General features: G+C 50.2%; 5 protein-coding genes across 5 annotated transcripts, besides 2 other annotated features; all 5 read left to right on the top strand.

Moving 5' to 3' along the window:
* Positions 1 to 361: 361 nt before the first annotated feature.
* Tb11.02.4280 (hypothetical protein, conserved) lies at positions 362 to 4,321 on the top strand (the record flags this gene model as incomplete). The annotated part of the gene is made up of 1 exon (XM_823623.1): positions 362 to 4,321. The coding sequence occupies one exon, from the start codon at positions 362 to 364 to the stop codon at positions 4,319 to 4,321; it is 3,960 nt and encodes a 1,319-aa protein (XP_828716.1).
* A 795-nt stretch (positions 4,322 to 5,116) lies between these two features.
* Tb11.02.4270 (hypothetical protein, conserved) lies at positions 5,117 to 9,481 on the top strand (the record flags this gene model as incomplete). Its single annotated transcript, XM_823622.1, has 1 exon — positions 5,117 to 9,481. The coding sequence occupies one exon, from the start codon at positions 5,117 to 5,119 to the stop codon at positions 9,479 to 9,481; it is 4,365 nt and encodes a 1,454-aa protein (XP_828715.1).
* Positions 8,848 to 8,979: a microsatellite.
* A 769-nt stretch (positions 9,482 to 10,250) lies between the features above and the next one.
* On the top strand, positions 10,251 to 13,211 carry Tb11.02.4260 (kinesin, putative; the record flags this gene model as incomplete). The annotated part of the gene is made up of 1 exon (XM_823621.1): positions 10,251 to 13,211. The coding sequence occupies one exon, from the start codon at positions 10,251 to 10,253 to the stop codon at positions 13,209 to 13,211; it is 2,961 nt and encodes a 986-aa protein (XP_828714.1).
* A 1,530-nt stretch (positions 13,212 to 14,741) lies between these two features.
* Positions 14,742 to 14,764: a microsatellite.
* Positions 14,765 to 14,792: 28 nt separating this feature from the next.
* Tb11.02.4250 (hypothetical protein, conserved) lies at positions 14,793 to 15,671 on the top strand (the record flags this gene model as incomplete). Its single annotated transcript, XM_823620.1, has 1 exon — positions 14,793 to 15,671. The coding sequence occupies one exon, from the start codon at positions 14,793 to 14,795 to the stop codon at positions 15,669 to 15,671; it is 879 nt and encodes a 292-aa protein (XP_828713.1).
* Positions 15,672 to 17,116: 1,445 nt separating this feature from the next.
* Positions 17,117 to 18,007, top strand: Tb11.02.4240 (hypothetical protein, conserved; the record flags this gene model as incomplete). The annotated part of the gene is made up of 1 exon (XM_823619.1): positions 17,117 to 18,007. The coding sequence occupies one exon, from the start codon at positions 17,117 to 17,119 to the stop codon at positions 18,005 to 18,007; it is 891 nt and encodes a 296-aa protein (XP_828712.1).
* Positions 18,008 to 18,307: the final 300 nt, after the last annotated feature.

The raw sequence follows: 18,307 nt of genomic DNA, 5'->3' as shown, positions 1-18,307 counted from the left end.
CTGCGGGTTCTACGCAGTAGCGTATGACTGACTTCAGGCTAACGTGTACGGCCCCGCTGGACTCGCCTGTGTTCTCTTTCCAATTTCTCCTTACGTTCTTTCTTGTTTCTGTGATGCCCTTTACTAACCCTGATTTCCCTGTCTATTTGCAGCAGACAGCGCATTGCATTGTGTAAATCGTTCCATCAAAAGGAAAATCCGCTTTGAGGAGAGAAAATCAAAGCAGCAGCAGTTCTACACTTGCAACAGGGACAAGAAGGGATACGGAAACACCTGCACAAAGAAACAGCTTTAGGAGAAGAGGTAGTGAAAGCCAAACAAAGGAGCATCCGAAGAGGTGTAAACATTTTTTTTTAGCGGAATGTCTCTTGGGAAAGTATTGCGTTCAAAAAGGAGCAGCGGACATGCCGCAGCTCAGCTAGCAGCAGCAAAAGAGAAGAAACCACGGCTTGAAGAAGAGGATGCATCCATTTTGTCTGGGAGCTTACTTCAAGAGAAGGCTGACGCGCAGTTGCTTCAGTGGCTGTTCAAATGCCACCGCTTCCTTCGAAATGTTCAGCCACCGTTTTCTCTGGACAAAACATTCTTGGAGGAGCTGCTTTCTCCTCGGTATCTGAATAGCAGTATAGCCGGTGTACAGCAAATTACTGGGTGCTTGCTTTCCGACCTCGTACGATTGCATAACAGTCCTGCTGACAAAATGGCAGAAACTCAACTTCCATTCAGGCGGACTCGCGCGGATGACGTTCTTACTTGCCTTGTGGCGCCCTTCGTGGAGGTTGTTCGAGACGGAAAACCACTGAAAACGTGCGAAAATATCATTGAACGTGCGAGTGTGTCACGTGTCTTCGTGCATGTCATTCCATCCTGCAAACTTCCTCTGGATGAACGTCTCACATATTTGTTTGCGAGTGTTTTGCACGCGTCTGGGACACCGGCGCCTGGCGCCTCCACCTCAAGCACCAGCAGCGCCATCACCACAACAACTGCGTCAGAAATGGCGAAGATTCTCAATGATGTTTTGCTTACCACAACAGCTATAACACGAGAACAACTGTCCCCACTGCTGAAGGTGATTGTCACTGCATCGCCTGCGCTGCTGCGGTGTGCGGCTGCGAACAGGGCCCGCGGAGGTAGCGGTGTGGAAACGATTTGCCCACGTGCAAATAAAGAGCCCTCAAGCCGACAGTCTTTGGGCGCCATCATCGCCGCTCGTGTGCTGTTGGGGCAAGTGGATGTCATTCCGCCCGCGATTTCTGATTTTGTTACGGATATGGTGAAGGAGGGTGTCAGCATGCTACTTTCAGCGAAGGGGACGGGCAATGACAAGGACGCGAGTTCTCAGGGACTTCGGGACATTAGTCGCGCAATGGAGTTTTTGGTGGCGCTTACGGAGCTACACGTAGATCTTGTCTGCCAGCTTGTGCCGTCGTTGGAGCCATATCTCCAGCACCTGCACGATGAGGTACGCTTGTTTCTCCTGCGTGGATTTTTTACCGCTTTAGGTGCCCATGAGGCCGCCATACGAGTGTACCGTAGCACTTTCAATGTCCTCCTCGAGCGATTCGAAGACACTGCGCACCCGCTGCGCATCGAGATGTTGGAGCTTTCTGTTGAAGCCGTCCGTTCAGAACTAGCGAGGTTGGGCACAACGGAAAATTTACTCATTTCTGGTGAGATCGTGCAGCATGTCGAGCAGCGTCTCGTTGATGTGAACGCACAGGTCCGTCGGGCGGCCGTCATCGCGTACGGTAGAATTGTTGCTGCTGCGCCATCACTTGTTAAAGGCGAGCGCCTGCAAGAGACACTTGCTCCGCTCATTGCGGATAAGAACTTCAGAGTGCGGCAGGTGGCGGTTGAGCATCTATGCATCATCTACCGAAGGGAATCATATCCATGGATACCGGAAGCCGTGCTGGAGTGCCCCAGTTGGGAAGGAGGCGTGATGCTGCTGGAGACCCTTTTCGAAACGATGCTTCCACCACCCAAAGTTGCCAGAGAGACAGCTCCTCAGGGTGGCGCCGCGTTGGCACAGTCACAACTTCAGGGTCTGCAGCGGAAGCGTCGAAACATACCCATATTCGACTTCGAAAAAGAAACGTCACACGAACCTACATACGCCAACTGCTTGGCGGTACTTTGTGGTGACATGAGTCCGGAATGTTTCGACAGGTTGCTTGTTTTTGCGGGTAAAAAGGCGCGGGTCCGGCTCAGTGTTCTACGACTCTTTCAGCTACGGGAAGAGGGGCGAAACATTGACCTCAGATCAGCAGAGGGCCAAGAGGTGGCCAACAAAGCACATCGAATACTGAAGTTTCTTGTGGGTATATCTCACTCTCAGCATGGAGAATGGAACGCTCTTTTCCTCGCCAAGGACGACAGGGTTTCGAGAGCTTTCATAAACTGCTGCTCCGAAGGTGTCACTCGGTGCGCGACGGAACGTGAGCGTCTCATACGTGGGCTGGAGGGACGTGTCGACAAACATGTTCTGAAGTTCGTTCAGGACTCCTTGTCGAAGCAGATGATGCTCCCCACTGAAGTGGAGGATGTAGAAGAGCTGCTTGCGCGGTTGGGTGACATTTGCCGACTTGGCCGTGAAAGCAAACCCCCAAAACCATGTGCTACGCTGCAGGGCAAAGTCAATGGCCTCCTACGTGCACTATTGTTTTGTTGTCGTTCCACACCAGCATTTCTTCCGGCATGCGTTGGGCCGCTTGTTGAGCTTCTGGAAAAAGCGTGTGCGGGTGTGACTGCTTGTGCCACTCCCTCAAACGTGCTACTTACGCTGTTTTGCATAACTGACTGGGCCCGCTACGTGTCCCAATATGGAGAAAAGGAATCAAAACAGGCCATTTTCCCGGGAGGCGGTGATACCGCTACCGTTGTCCGCAACTGTGGACTTGTTAAAACCCTGTGTACATTGTGTGAGCGCCCGGGCGGACCGCTCCTTAACGACGTCGCACCCGTAATGCAGGGGAAAGTATGCAAGCAAGCGGCGCGTTGCCTGATAGCAATCGCGCGGATCCGTGGGTTGGAGCAGTTTTGCAAAGTGGGGGAATTGGCGAACACGTTGGCTCATCACATTCGTCACAGTGCTGCGGAGATTAACAACGGGGCCGTGTGCTTGCTAAAAGCTCTGTCAGTATTCATAAAAGACCCTTGTGCGCAGCGATCGGTAAAGGGTGGGTCGCTGGTGCCCGCTGTCACTAATTACCTTCTTGTCGCTGCGCGCGACAAATCCTCAGATAGTGAAACCCCACACATGAAAGCGAAGTGCCTCGAGCTACCCTCCATGTCGCTTGCCAGCGCGGTTGTTGATGCGGCCGCGAAATGTTTGTCAGCCCTTTCAACGTACGTTCCATCGGAAGGCGATGGCAGCATTTCAACCAACGAGGTACTCGACACTCTACTGTCCGCTTACAAACTAGTCGGCGAGTTTGATTCGCAGTCTATCAGGGCGTGCCTTCGGCGCCGCTCTATCAACCAGCAGTTGTTGAAACTCATTGTCCATCCCTCGTCAACCATCGAAAGGGCGCTTGCGGTGGCGGTGGTTCTTTCAGCGGAGAGTGAAACTGCGGTACGACGCGCCATCCAGCACAAAGTTTTCCGGCATGTTACTAACGGTCGATGTGACATGCGGTACGTGGCCTGCCTCATTCTCACTGCTATTTCCGAAGAGACGAAAAGCGACTACCAGCAACTGAGGGACGTCCTTTGCAAAGTTGGTAACCACCTACGCTCCAGGCAGACACAGTCGGGAGCTACGCTCTCTAGCAGAGAAGCACTCAGTTGCTTTCCTGAGTACAGTATACCCTTTTTGGTACTCTTCATGGCGCATCACACTTTTTACGAGAGTGAGAGTGATAGTCATTTCATCGCATATCAGCGGGTATGGCACCTGTTGTTTGACGAACTTTTCCGTCAGAACGCCCAGTGCGCGAGTTTCGTAATGGAACTGTTTAGTCGTATCAAACAGACGGATGATAAGCTTGACAATCACGGAAGCAAAAAGGCTCGTTTAATATGCGATCTTGGCATCCGTGTCATGCAAGAATGTATGGGGAAAAAGCAAATTAACGTAGAGGCGCTCAGGCGTTATCCTGGAAGCATCCAACTCCCCGGCTTCTTCGTGAAGTCTGAGGCCGGCTCGGAGGCGCTGAACACTGTCTACCTCGGCTCACATGTCCTGATCCCTTCACACGTCCCGTTTCGTGTACCAACTGCATCACCGGCAGCAACCTCTCCGGAGGAGCATCGCGATGCAACAGTGTCGCCGGCATTAACCGTAGGTGAGGGTGACAATGAGGCGAACGAGAAGTAGGAGAGCCGTTTGCACAAGACATGATGGACCAGTGCCTCTCAGACGTCTGGGTATTCTGCGGTTGACTAGAAGGGGGAGAGCGTGTGAGGGGAAGTGAAAGAGGGACGAAGTAGTAGCAGGAGAATGGCTGTTCGGGAAATCCTGGGTTAGCCTCCAAATGCTTGACGTCATCATCAGCACCTACAGAAAATATCCATAGAATAAGTGTCTGCAACATGATCAAAACAACAGAGAAGAAAAGGCACCATAAACTTTTCAGTTGAATTTCATATTTCTTCATAGAGGGGGGATCTTTGCGAGAGCAGAAGTGCCCAGCCTTTCGCTCGTGCCTGATCGAACGGGATATGGGCCGCAATGAGTAAAAAAAAAAGGCACTTTCCCTCCCCTTAAACACTAGTACAAAGGCGTATTAGTACCAAACAAGTGAAAAAACGAGCTCGTGAGCCTCATTCGGGTGGCCTGGGACCCACCAGTGGTGTCAACGACCGGGCGTGAGGAGCGAGCGTTATATGATGCGCTCCAAACTGCGTACTTACGTGGATGCGTTTCCCTGTTCCTTTTCCGGGTAGCAGTCTATTGTACTTGCCCTGCACTTACCAACCTTATTTTCTTAATTTTCACGCGCTTTCACAGGAGCAGAAGCATATTTCTTACATAGTTTAGTGCACAAATATCTGTTTTCGTTCCCAAAATACATATATATATATATATACTGATCGGTGCCAAGGCCCGTTTCAGTTGTGAAGGAAAGCAAGAAACCGAATAGGTTGAACGAATTATTTCAGGTGGGAGCGAATGAGCTCAAGCGTCCTCCAGTTCCTTACGGAACGAATGACGCTGCGGGAGCGAAACAGGAATCCGCAACCGGGACGAATGGCATTTGCGGAAAAGTCCCCTTCCTTGACGTCCAACCTGAAGAAGGCGACGGCCCTAGCCAAGCGGTTTAAAGACTATTCGGCAGAAGCATCAGAGAAAGTAATACTCGATCAGCTTGACGTTGTTAGTTTTGCCATGTTTACTTCGGAGGCCGCCCAGGGAGTTGTGCAGTCCCTCTGCCAAGGGACAAAAATGAAAGCCAGTGACGCTCATTCTTTTGTCGTTGTCTGCTCCGAGGTGCATCAGCGTTATGAGAGTTTTTGGCCGTTGGTGCAGAAGGGAGTGAAGGAGAATGCTGAAAAGGTCGTTAGCATGGAGGAGCTGAAAGCAGCCATACAGCGTATGGAAGTCGGTGCAGCCCCTGTGGGACCTAGTGGAGGCGATGGAAATGCAGGGGCAGGTTCACTAGGTTCCACTGCTAGTAGTAACGGCGTCGCTTCAGCTGCCCCTGGAAGCAGCAATAACACGCTGTCCACAATGAAAGCACCGATGGAAGAGCTCAACCACCTGCGTCTGGTTGTCAAGGTGACCTGCGAGTGGTGGCTCGCCGGTCTGCTGGATGATGCAAAACCTGTTCTGGCTTTTCTCAGGTTGCTACACGGTGTCGTGGAAAAGCGTTTATCGGCCCCTCTATCCCCTTCTACTACCGCAGCTGTCCTATCGCTGTCGGCTTTTATCATTCGTGAGGTCGGTATAGAAATACTTGGAGGAACAAACGCCGTGGTTTCCCGTCTGTTTGGTGCGGAGGGCACAGTGGAAGACACCTCTGTCCAACTGAGCGATCTCGCCAACTATCATGGGCTCATGGAGCTGACTACGGGTATCAGTAAGCCTAAGAGGGAAGATATATTTTTTGTGGGATCCGCTGGAGTTCGTCGGGTATTTAATCCTACAACAAAGACATCGGATGTTGTTGATGAGGCCTCCCTTCAGCAGGCAGTGGAGCTGAGTGCGGCCCGCTTGAGGTGTGTTCGTATTATGCCGGGTATGTATGACAGCACAGATGCGGAGAAAGAGCAATTTTTTGCGTTAGCAGTTGCAACTTCAAAAGTAGCCCTGAAATCCTACCTATGGCACAAAACGAAGTTGGAGGAGTGGTGGCAGCTGTTAGGGGAACAGAGAGACACACGGGGCAATGTGGTTAAGACTTCTACCGAGGATATGCAGTTTCGTGCGTTAGCGGAACAGGTTGAGAGATTGCACGTGACGTGTGACAACCTGCTTGGTATGCTAGGATACGCGACGCCGCCCCCGGTGAAGCTGACAGTTTTGGAGCCCCGGGTTGCTAAGGACATTGTTGTTACGTCGGCAACGAAGAAGTTCTACGCCGTCTCCGCAGCAGAGACACTAAACCGCTTTGAGAGCGATGAGCAGCGCATCTTCTACGAGTATGTCCCAGATTTCTTGACCATATCGGATGAGCTTTTAAAATCGCTGTTAAGTGAGAAGCCAAGCTGGGATTCTCTTGGGCGACAGGGGGTTCTTGCCCAGTCACCCTGTGCAGGGGTTACTGACGCAAGGGAGAAAAAAGCTCACAAGCGGAAAGAAGAAGGCGAAGGAAAGGATACGGCCTCCAACTCTGACACACGGTGTGTGGGCGAAAGCAGGTCACCCTCATACATGAAGGTGTCCACGACGGTGGAGCGACGCCTCTGGCTTGCGTGGTTGGCTGTACCAGCAACCTTGTTCGATGAGTATGCGGTGGTGTTGCAGTTGCTAGAAGAACTTGAACAGTGCAGAAGCGCAGATGCCATTGACAAGTGGTGTGTCCAGTACATGCAGGAGGCACTACGCCCACTAGAGCATTCGTCTGGAAGCGTTGCACTTGGGAGTGTATTCTTCACAAATTGCCGTATGTTGTTGGCGATGGAGGCGTGGTACTCTCCGTGGGTTCAGCAGCCTGATATGGTGCCCTACCTCTCACGTTGCATTGCGGAGTTCAGCCAGTACTTTCCGGACATGAGTGAGTTTATTGCCGGGAGGTTGGACGCCCATTGGAAATCTTTGTGCAAGGCTGACAGTGGAATATCGGAGGAGAAATTGAGAGATCAGGTAGAGGGCACCGTTCGCTACATATGTGACTTGACGAAATTCGGTGCTATAGCACATTTGGCTGTATTTAGTGTGCTGCGTGTGGGGATGGAGGATTTACATGGTCGCATCAGTCCCTACTTAATTTCTTCTGTCATGAAGTACTGTGGATTCTTTCTGTCTCGGAACCAGACGACGCGGCAGCCTTTTAACAAGGCGTTGGGTAAGCTCGAGAGTGCGTTATCGAAGACGACTTTATACGATGAGGGATCAGACCTAATAAGGGCATCGCTTGACTTCCTTCACGTTCCATCCGCCCCGAGGCGCCCCGTCGCACAAGTTGAGCGTTCTCCACTTGAGCTTTACGTGCGGCACCTACTCAATGACGTCTTATCACGGCAGAAGTACAAGTTTGTTTGTGAGAAGCTAGTAAAGGTGCCGTGGGAAGACCCTGCCAAACGAAACGGGCTTGTGGCCACGTTACGCGATGTGCAGCATCTTAAATGGGACAATATTCCACTACTAGCTGATTTGCTTGCCGACCTGGGCCGCGCTGGGCATGATTCATTGGTTCTGCGCATTGTGGAAACGGTTGCTGAGGATCTGCGACGTGACTTGGAGGTCGTTCCAAGAGATACAGAGGTGGAGGCAGTCGAAATGACCGAAGAAATCCGCTATTATGCAGAGGCGTCTCAATTGCACGCAGAATACCGTTCGATGAGCTTGCGTCTTTTGGATTGTGTATTTATTACCCACCTTTGTCGTGCTCGTGTTCTTTCCTTTCGCTTCGTGAGCTACATTGTGGCTCAACTCCTCTGCTACACACCGCATCCGAATGGATGCAGCCCCGATTGTTCCCGCTTACGGTGTTGTGTCAGTCTACTTTCTGGGTCCCTAACCTTTTTGCCGTGGCAGCAGCGGGACAGCAGATCACGCTCAGCAGAGCGCCTTGCGAGCCTCCACCAGTTGATGCGTAAAATGATGGCGCTTCTATTTGTGCACAGGTATACTATCAGGGCACTTCCTCTGGACCTGTCTCAACGCCTTGACGAATTAGTTTCTCAGTTGGATGAGTGTATGCGCCAGGGAAGCGGGGTCGGGCAACCTAAGGGACGGGATAAGCACCGCGGTGGTGAGGAGAAAGAGAGGTCCCAAGATTCTGTGTCTGAGTCTACCGCTCCGCCTCCCGGTATGCGACTGCCAAAGTCGCTGCAGGAAGCCGAGGCATATGCAAAGGTAGTCGAAGAGGAACATGTACTGTCCGCCAACGTATGGTACGACCGGATGTGCGAGAAAATGAGAAAAAGTTGCCGTGAAGACTTTCCCCATTGCCGCATTTCATCTGTTCAAGTACGTGCGGCATCGTGCTCTCAGGTTGAGAGTACGGTAGCCGAAAACGTTGAAGAGAACCTGATGGGATTGTCGACCCAAGATGTGGATCACGTCTACGATGCGGTCAGCAGCCATGGGAGTGACGCCGGTGAAAGCTACGCAAGAGGGGAATATGACGTATCGACTCAAAGTGACGGTAGTAGTGATGAGTCGCCTGATTTCGACAGCGATTACAGTCATAGCAGTACCCTCAGTGGGTTCAGCCGCAGCGATTCGGACATGATCTCTGAGGAAAACGAGGATGATGACATGGATGATGAGGATGACGAGGAAGAGGAATACTCAGATGACGAAGAGGAGGAGGAGGAAGATGAAGATGAAGATGAAGATGAAGATGAAGATGAAGATGAAGATGACGACAACAAGAAGATAGCCGCCGCCGAGGCTCTCCGTCTGAGGATAGAGGAAGCCAATCTTGACGCCAAGTTACGGGCATTGATGTCCGAGACTCAGCGTGATGGCATTTTCCGTGCGGCTTCTGCAGCCACAAAGGGAGCTGCGGCGGAGCGGCTCATAAAGCAGGAACTTACTGCCGGTATTCGTCTACATCGGCAACAGCAGCGATCTCAGCAGCCACATGAAGAGTCGGCAAATCGGCAGGAAATGAAGTTTGTAGTGCTGCGTCGACCAGTGCGCGGAGGAGGCTCTACAAATACCAAACCTGGAGGCACTTCTGCAGGTGCGGACCCTCACGGTGCTTCGGCCAATGAAGGCGTTGACAGAAACACTCTCACGTTACCGCGAGATACAGAGTTTGCAAGGAGCGCACTTCACCTGCAAGAGCAGCACAGACGCCAGAGGGATGAATTGCGAGAGGTTACGCTGCGCATCAACCGCATGCAGGAATCTGAGCGTCGCTAGAAACTTATAACCTCGCAGTCCCTCGAATGGGGTGTGCCGAAAAACAAAGCGCTGTTAGACAAAGTGTCGTCACCGCGCAATATTGAAGTACGGGAGCAACCACCCAAAGGCAGCACGGCCGAGACATTTCTCTCGTGTTTGTCGATTTTGTTTCCCCCTGCCGTAGTTTAGCGGTCAGTGCCCCCTCCCTTTTGCAGCATTCGGCCATGGTGACGGGAATATGTAAGGAGAAATGTTCACATGGGTGTGTTTGCCACTGTTGAGAAGGCTTTAACTTTCTTTTCTTTCCCCCCTTCTCTTTGTCTATGCGTGGGTGTTGATGTTGATGTGTCCGTACAGTTCACGTGGGCGCTAATCTTTTGGCTGTGGTAATTTCTGCAGGTGTTTTACACCTGGAGATCACTACACCAGAGCGGGGACGTATGCAGCGCAGCAGAGGGAATGTGCGGTGAGAGCCGGGGCAGCTTCATCCGCGGAAGAAAAAAAATGGGAAGAACGGGAAATGATCTTTCACAAGTAAGGGTGCGTATCGACATTTATATTTAAAGACTTTAATTTATTACGAGTGTTAGACTCTCTAATTTTTCCGGCGTTTTCTTTATCTTCTTTAGTGGGGAAAGTCTCTTCCCGTGCAGTAGAAAAGAGGGGAAAGTGGGGAGGGTGGGGTATCGAAGGCATTAGCAAAAAAAGAGTCGGCAGTTATAAGAAAGGGTAGGGTAACTACACAACGGAATCTGCCTCCTTCCTCGAAGGTAAAGGGAAACGCACAATGGGCGGAGAAGATAACGTCGCTAGACGTGGAAGTTGTAGTGGCGCTGTCGTAGAGGCGAAGCAGCCGAGCGATGACGGTACAATCCGGGTTGTTGTGCGCGTACGGCCCCTGTCAACGGTTGAGCATGCGAACCCCAGCGTCCGAAATATCGTGCAGTGCTTGAAGGATGGAATAGTTGTGAATGGGGCGCCGTCCAAAATGTCATCTCGTTACTTTGGTGCGCCTCACGCCAAGCCGCGTCCGAGGCAGTTCAATGTTGATCAAGTGTTTCACCATTATAGTTCTCAGTTTGAAGTGTACGAGGCCTGCCGGCATGTAATCGCGGGGGCATTTGAAGGTGTTAACGGATCTGTTCTCGCTTATGGGTCGACTGGTTCAGGGAAAACTCACACGATGTTTGGCGGACAAATGAGTGCTGCTGGTGTCATTTACCAGGCTGTGCAGGACATCTTAGAGACGAAGAGTGAGTTGGAGGAAAATGAAAAGACAGTGACCACCCGCTGCAGCTTCATGGAAGTATACAACGAAAAGGTGTACGACCTTCTGGCGCAGACAAGTGGTCAGGGGAAGCGGAAGGAATTGAACGTGCAGGAGCTCACTCATTCCAATGACACCAGTTGTTACGGTAGCTTTATCAACGGACGTTGCGGTGTTAACCCCGAAAGTCTTGCGGTGCGGGGCCTCACGTACTGCACACCGGAAACGGCGGATGACTTCGCTCGGTGTGTGGAGCGTGGACACATCAACCGCTTTGTGGCTTCCACGGACGCCAATGCACACTCGAGCCGCTCTCACGCGATCTTCACCGTAGAGATAGAAGTGAAGGACACAGTCAACGCATCGCTTGGGACCGTTGGACGCATCCGCTTTTGCGATTTGGCTGGGTCTGAAAGAGCAGCAGGTAGCAGCAACAGGGGTGACCGCTTGCGTGAGGGTGGAAATATCAACCGCTCCCTTCTTGCACTTAGCGCTGTTGTGCAGGAGTTAGTGCAGCGGAGAGAGCACCCCGAGAGGACGCATTACATTCCATACCGTGGATCTAAACTGACGCGGCTACTGCAGGACAGCATCGGGGGGAACTGTAGGACGCTGATGTTGTTCTGTATCAGCCCTAGCAGCATGAACTACGAAGAGACCATCAACACTATGCTCTTTGCGATGCAAGCAAAGAAAATACGCGTGACAGCAAAACGCCATGAGTTTGCGGTTGACTCGAAAGTCGTGGCAGCAAATCAAGAGGCACTCATTGAGGAGCTTCGTGCTGAGTTGGCTTTGGCGCGCGATGAGCTCCTACAGTTGCGTGGTGCCAACGCGAATAATGCCAACGGGGCAGCCCGCACATCCCCACGGGCCGTTTCACCTCCACAGGCGAAAGACCTGGAAGTGCCAACATTGTCCCTCTCAGCGCAACGTACGGAGCGGGACTGGATGCAACTTCCTCTCGAGGCAACAGGTAGGGCATCAATGCGGTCCTCTACACGAACTCCAAAAGTAGTGGAAGCGATGGAATTGTCAGCGGACCTTCAGAAGAAAACTAAGTCTCTATCAGCGACAAAAGAGCTACTCTATCGTGAAATGCGGGAGGCTGAGGAAGCACATAGTGAGTTGAATATGCGTCTTCGGCAGCAGAAGTGGAAGCTCGTTCGCTTTTTGTCCGCAAAGCAGAAGGGTTCCGGCAAGGGCGTAGATGGGGAACTGTCGACCTCCGTCGGCGTCGCTGGGCAGCAGCGCGCAATCAAGGAGATGGAGGTGGAATTGACTGCACACGGAGGGGAAATCAAACGCCTTCGGGAGAAGATGGACGCAACTGATAAGGAGCTTGACAAGGTACGGCAGGAGTTACTGCGGGAGAAGCAACACCCTTTCTTGGAACTTCTCCTTGATAATGTAAAGCTGAGACAGAACTGCACAGAGGCGGAATGCCTGGCGGCACATTATCACCAAGAATACCGTGCTGTCATGAGTCATGAGGAAGAGTTTTCGCAGGCGCTAAGCAAGTGTGTGCAGGCAATTAAGAGCATGTTGCCGTTGACCACACCCAACTCGTCAGTATGGGAAGAAGCACAACTTGCACTCATGTACGCAAACCTTCCTTCCATCCCGACCGCAGACATAATTCACGTAGTCCAGAAATCTATGAGAAGTGGTAGGGCGTCTCCCATGGCGTCCGCTGAATCACGTTTTAGGCGGTCGTCAACACAGGGCATAGAGGCACGCCTACAATACCAGGTATCAAATGGTCCAGACAGTAGGAGCTTGGTGGTGCATAGCTCGCCCAAGAAAGCCACGGGGGCGTACAGCAATAGGAGTGTAGCCGGCACGAATACGCCGCTTTCCGGAAATAGCCGTTCGACAATCGCTGCAGCAAAGTGTCAGCGGACGCCGAAGGCAATGACTGTTCCGCCACGGCCGGTGACGAGACCCAGCACTCGTCAGCCTGCTGGTGCCACGTTCAAGAAACCACCGTGCCCTAAGGGTGCAATTAAGGTGGGCCATAGGGATCCCGCAAACCTCTCCACGGTAAACGGCAAGAAGAACACCATCATCGGCTCACCGTGTAAAGAAATGACCCTCGCTTCCTCCCGCCCACATGCTGCACGGACAGACGCGGGTAAAGCGGCGAGTCCCACCTTCTCGCGGTGTGCCACAAGGACCCATGTAAAGTTTTCAGAGGATGTAGTTCCATTTACTCGCTCACTCACATTTAACGGAATCAGTCGCACGAAGGCAAGACAAAGTAACGGAACTCCCTCTTTACGTGAGCGGCACAACAACTTCACACCACCCAGGCGTGTGCGTAGAACGAACAAGGACTATGGGACCGGCGAGGAGGATATCCACCCAAGACGGGTGCTAAATGACGGTCTCGAGGAACGTTTCAAGAAGCTCTTAGACGAGGTAAAACTGTGGCATAGCGATAAGGCATCTACCGATTCCGGACTCAACGTCTCCACCTGAAGTAACTCCACCCCACTTGGACTCTATGGAGCACGATAACAATAATAACACCAACACCGATATGGTGAATACGTCGAGGAAGAAAAAAAAAAGGAGGGACGTTCACCAAAGTAGTTTTAAAGCACCTCATTCGTTTCAAAAGAGGTATCTCCGCGTTTCGTTTCGTTTTTTCCCCTTTCTTTGGTTCTTTATCTACTGATGATATATTCCTTCGTACCTGCTCGTGGTTGCTGTTTCGCGTCTCCCTTTTCTCTCTGGCACCTAACCCAGCGTTTTCATCGCTTGCGACATAAGTAACCTTTCAGTGCAGCCGTCAATCTGGCTCAGTGCATGCGTACAGATATATATAACGTGGGAGATCCACCTGCCTCTTTACGTTAAGCAATGGTCAGTAAAAAAAAATGTGAAAAAAAAGTTATTTGCGCTTTTCTGTGGAAGAAAAGAGGTGTAGATTGCTCACACTTTATTCACCGTTACTTGTATTAGACGTGTACGTATATGTGTTGAAGACGTAACAGGCTCTGTAGTTCACTTACTACTGTTTCAGTGTCCCACAAATTTATACGTGATGTATTTTTCACGCGGCTCCTCTTCACGGAATCTATGTGGCGCGCCTGTTTATGTATGTTTCAGTTGACGCCGGTTCCGGCGTATACGTGGGTGTTTGTTTGCTCTTTCTTGCTGCTTTTTTTTTCTTAACAACTGTCATCCTTTGATTTGCACCACTCTTCTTCCTTTTTTTCTTGTATTCTTCTTTTACTCCTGGAACTGGGACAACGACAAATTAGACTGAGTGATTAAGAAGCAGTTGATGGAAATGTGGACGATACTTCCAACTTTATTGTGGCCCCGGCCTTCTGTTCTTTTTCGTTGGGTGGAGCACTGAACATTACATGTCTCCGTATAAAACGCTGCAATATCTTTTATTATGAATATATTTATGTGAGTGCGTATGTAACTGGTAGAGGGGAAAACGCAGGAGATTCATCTTGACATTTTGGGGCCTCCAGAGGGAATTTCTCCATGAGGGACTGGTGTGCTTGCTTCGCCTTTTTGAAACTTGTGAAGTTTGCAGAGGATTACCTATTTTTCTCCTTTTTTTTTACATTTCTCTGGTCATTATCGGACCATCATTCAGCACGCTTCCCATTCCCTGCGCCCCTTCTTATCATGGCTTATAATTATCGCACATACATTTCTATGTGTGCATGCGTTTCTTTATTTGCATACTCATCTACGCTTTACAAGTGAAAATTCAGTGCTGTTATTGTTGCTGCGGAAACGCCCAATAGCTGTAGCACTCGCCCATACAACACGGAACCTAAACGGTTGGAAACAAGCGAGGTGGAAGCGCGCGGCAAGCACATATATTTTTGTACCCACACGTAAACACACCTTTAGGGGGGGGGGGACGCGCCTCGGTATTTTGTTTCTTTAGGCCCACGATAATAATTAAAATAAGGACAAAATCACAATATAGTTTATACGCAGCATTTATCAAGTATATCTGTAAATACCAACAGACATAACTATATATATATATATATATATATCTACGCTACACGTTAGCTTCTCTTATTCATGCCATCAGATACCACCAAAGAGGAGGAGGAAACTGTGGTGTATAAAACCCCGTTTCCCCTGACAGGAGAGGAGGTGAGCAACGCCGGCAGGAGGTACCGCTTGCCAGCGAAGAACGACTTTCTTGCATTTCGAAACTATGCCGACTCACTCGAAGGGTATTCACTTCGCTGCAATCGTCCGAACGATACGATTGTGTGGAGTAAAAAGGTGAAGGGAGAATCGCTGAATGTCGTTAAGGTTTTCAGCGTGTATCCGGGTGTTGATCCGCAAACCATGTACGACATGCTGCAGGACGGATTATATCGCGTTGTGTGGGATACGTATCGCATTGAGGCCTTTTGCATTGTGCAGCTTAGTCCCAATACCGATATAGGCTACTACGCAGCGAAAAGCCCGGCTACAGGAGTCACCAACCGCGACTTTGTGAATCAACGCGCCTGGCATAGCGCCGGTAACGGAGAGTTCATCATATTCAACACGTCCGTTCCCCACCGTGACGTTCCCACGAACTACTTGAAAGCAAACAAAATCAGTAGTGATTCCGTTGTCCGCGGGTTTTCGAAGATCACCGGATATTTGATACGGCCATGGGAAGACAAGGGAACGAAGGGATGTTGCCTAACGTATGTAACCCAATGCGATGTTGGCGGCTGGATCCCCACCATGGTGATGAACTATGTTACAACAAAGGCATCTCCCAATACGGTGAAGACTGTGCGCGGTGCCGTTGCGGGGTTCACGGAGTGGGTACCGAAGCAAAGTGACTACCAAAGGACATGGACCTCTGATCCCGATCCGTTTGATGTCCCTTCTCTGGAGAACATAACAATTCAGTTTGCAAAGGAGAAATGGGCCGGAGAGAGCGGCAGCAGTTGAGGTTCACTGAAAAAGCTGAGGTGGAGACGGAGGTGAAGAGGGAGTTTATTAAAGGGTAGGAGGGAGGCGCGGGGGGCGGTAGTTTCGGTAGAAGGTTAAAACCAGTTAATATTAGCGATGTACTGTTGTTTGCTGCTCCTTACGCTTATATTTTCACACGTAAATGCAAGTGTATATGCGTGTATCCAATGGAAATAACCATAAAACATTTATGCGCGTATGTTTACACCCAAGCGTTATTTGGTTAACTTCCTATGGGGAGGTGTGAAGACGGTTTACAAAATAATGATAACAGCAGAGAAAAAGAAGGTGAAGAAAAAAAGGAAGAGCGAATTTGTGGAGAAGGGGAAGGAAAGAAGCGTAAGCCTCTCTCCCACTTAAGGTAAAAGCAGTGTAATTTTTGAACAATCCTGTAGTGGAGTTGCTATTGTTTTTTTTTTGAGTTTTCTCCCACTTCTGAAAATTACATTCGCCTCCCACCGTAGCAAGAAAAGGAGAGGTGATCAACTGTTGGTTGTGTTGTGGAACGTATAAATATCTATATTTTACCCCTTTACCGCAATGCCAGAAAGATAGAAGAGCCGGTGAAGTGGCTCCACACTAAAATGCTTTTCCCCTCCTTACTTTTGTTGTTGAGAAGCTGTCATTCCTCCAGTGGGGATGGAGGACAATTTTCTATGTGTGATTTTTACTCTTTTGTTATTTTACACACCTTCCTTGGGTGAAAGGAGGTAAAACAAACGTCTCTAGGCGTTATTTGCTTCAGTTGGCGTCATGCAAACTTGTGGCTCCGGTGGGGGAGTGAAGACGAAGGGGAAAAGAGAGGTGCGGCGCAACTTCGGCTCGGGAGGTCTAACGTTTTCTCTCTCTTTTTTATGTTTGTTGGTATTTAATGTTTTTCTTTCTACGCAAATTACGTGGCCCTAAGGGCATAACATTCCTGTGATAGAAACTCTTCTTTGTTTTTTTGGTTCTTTTTCTTTAATAAAATTTGTTTTTATTCTTTTTCAACACCAAAAATATTAAAAACAAAAGAAAGAAACCTTAATCGCTTGCCCGCGGGTACTCACGTTATGAGTCAGAACTGACCCGTTTTCCGTTTTTGAGCACTCATGCACTCAAGGGATTTGCTTTTCGCGTTCTTAAGATACTGTTAAGTGATTCCACAGTGAAGTGGCCGGGAACATTTTTCATTTTTTGTTTTTGTTGTGTTATTTTTACTCTCTGCCTGTCTTCACCTTCCTTCACTTATGCCGCTTTTTTTTATTTTTGTGGGGTGGTGCAGCTCAGCTTGAGGGTTTCTCTTTCTTTTCTTTCCTTTTTCATGGTCCCCCGCTGAAACCCTATCACTCGTGCCTTCCAATCACTGCCCTCCATTCCGTTTTATTCCACTTAGCCAACACAAAAAGGGGAGGCGGTCCCACAAGTATTTTTCTAAGGAATATATGCATAGGAGTGGCACTTCCGCCGGCACTTCTACGCGCTTTAGCTGCTCATCTCATTCATGCCAAAGAGATAGATGCGGCGCATCATGGTCAGACTATTGTTGGCCCCATGGCCCTGGATATTCAAGTCGGCCTAGCATTGAGAAGTCAGGTAACAAGAGAAGGATGCGGTCCCGTGAGATGTCCAGTCATACTCCTCCAAGTATTGATAAGGACTCATACGCGGCTACTGTACGAAGAAGTACTGCTTTCACCAGTGAAGCGGGGTCGCAGTGCGGGGCAACAACAGATGTGAACCTGCCTGTTCCTCCTTTTTTCTGTCAAGTCGGTCATACAGCTGTAGAAGGAGAGTTGATGGCGGGGGATTGTCATAATGGGGGTAAAAAACTGAAAGGGTGCCCATCACGTCGTACTGCGCCATCCCCGCAGGCAGTCGCGGGGTATTCAACCCTCTGCAATCCGGTAAATACTGTGATCGCGGAAAATCTTGGCGATAACTCTGAGACGCCTACAAAAGTTTTGGATCCCTCCGCACCCACGGCTTCCAGGGCCACTGCGAACGGCGGAAGCTGGCCCGTAACACCTCCGATACTGAAGGGTGGTCTCGTAACACTTCGCTTCGCGTCCCCGGCGTCACGGAAGAGCGATTTCACTCAGACTGTAGATTCCCATGCCGAAGTGCTGAAGCGGCTTGAACGGGAGCACAGGCGGCGCTGCGGTCGGGCGTTGTATGTATTACAGCAGATCCAACCAGATCCTTTGCGACCGCATCGGCCGTCAGATCACCACGACGTTTATCTGCGAAATTTACTCGCCCACGATGATAATTTCGTGTTCTCTCGTGTTAAGGGAGAAGTGCGAGACGATGGAGTCCAGTGGCTTTCTGTGTAGAGGATGCTTGTTTCCGTCGTGTATTTGTTTCCATCTCATTGGTGGAGCTGAGAATTAGTATGCGACTGGGCATCTAATTGTTAAATGCGTTTTCACTCGTTATCGAGTAACGGGAACGGGTAGGGATGCTTGAAGGCGAGTGACGCTATGTGAGTTAAGCACCAGTTCAGTTTGTGCATTTAGAAAAATTAACACAGTTATATATTTACCCCCAGTGGTGGAAAACGTTCAACTCAACAAACGACTCCTATTTACCGGTGTCGTTGGTTTCGATGGCTTTGTTCCTGTTTTTTTTTTCCT

This window comes from Trypanosoma brucei (genome assembly GCF_000002445.2).
Source record: "Trypanosoma brucei brucei TREU927 chromosome 11 chr11_scaffold01 genomic scaffold, whole genome shotgun sequence".
Classification (NCBI taxonomy): domain Eukaryota; phylum Euglenozoa; class Kinetoplastea; order Trypanosomatida; family Trypanosomatidae; genus Trypanosoma; species Trypanosoma brucei.
This window is presented reverse-complemented; position numbering and strand designations above follow the sequence as displayed.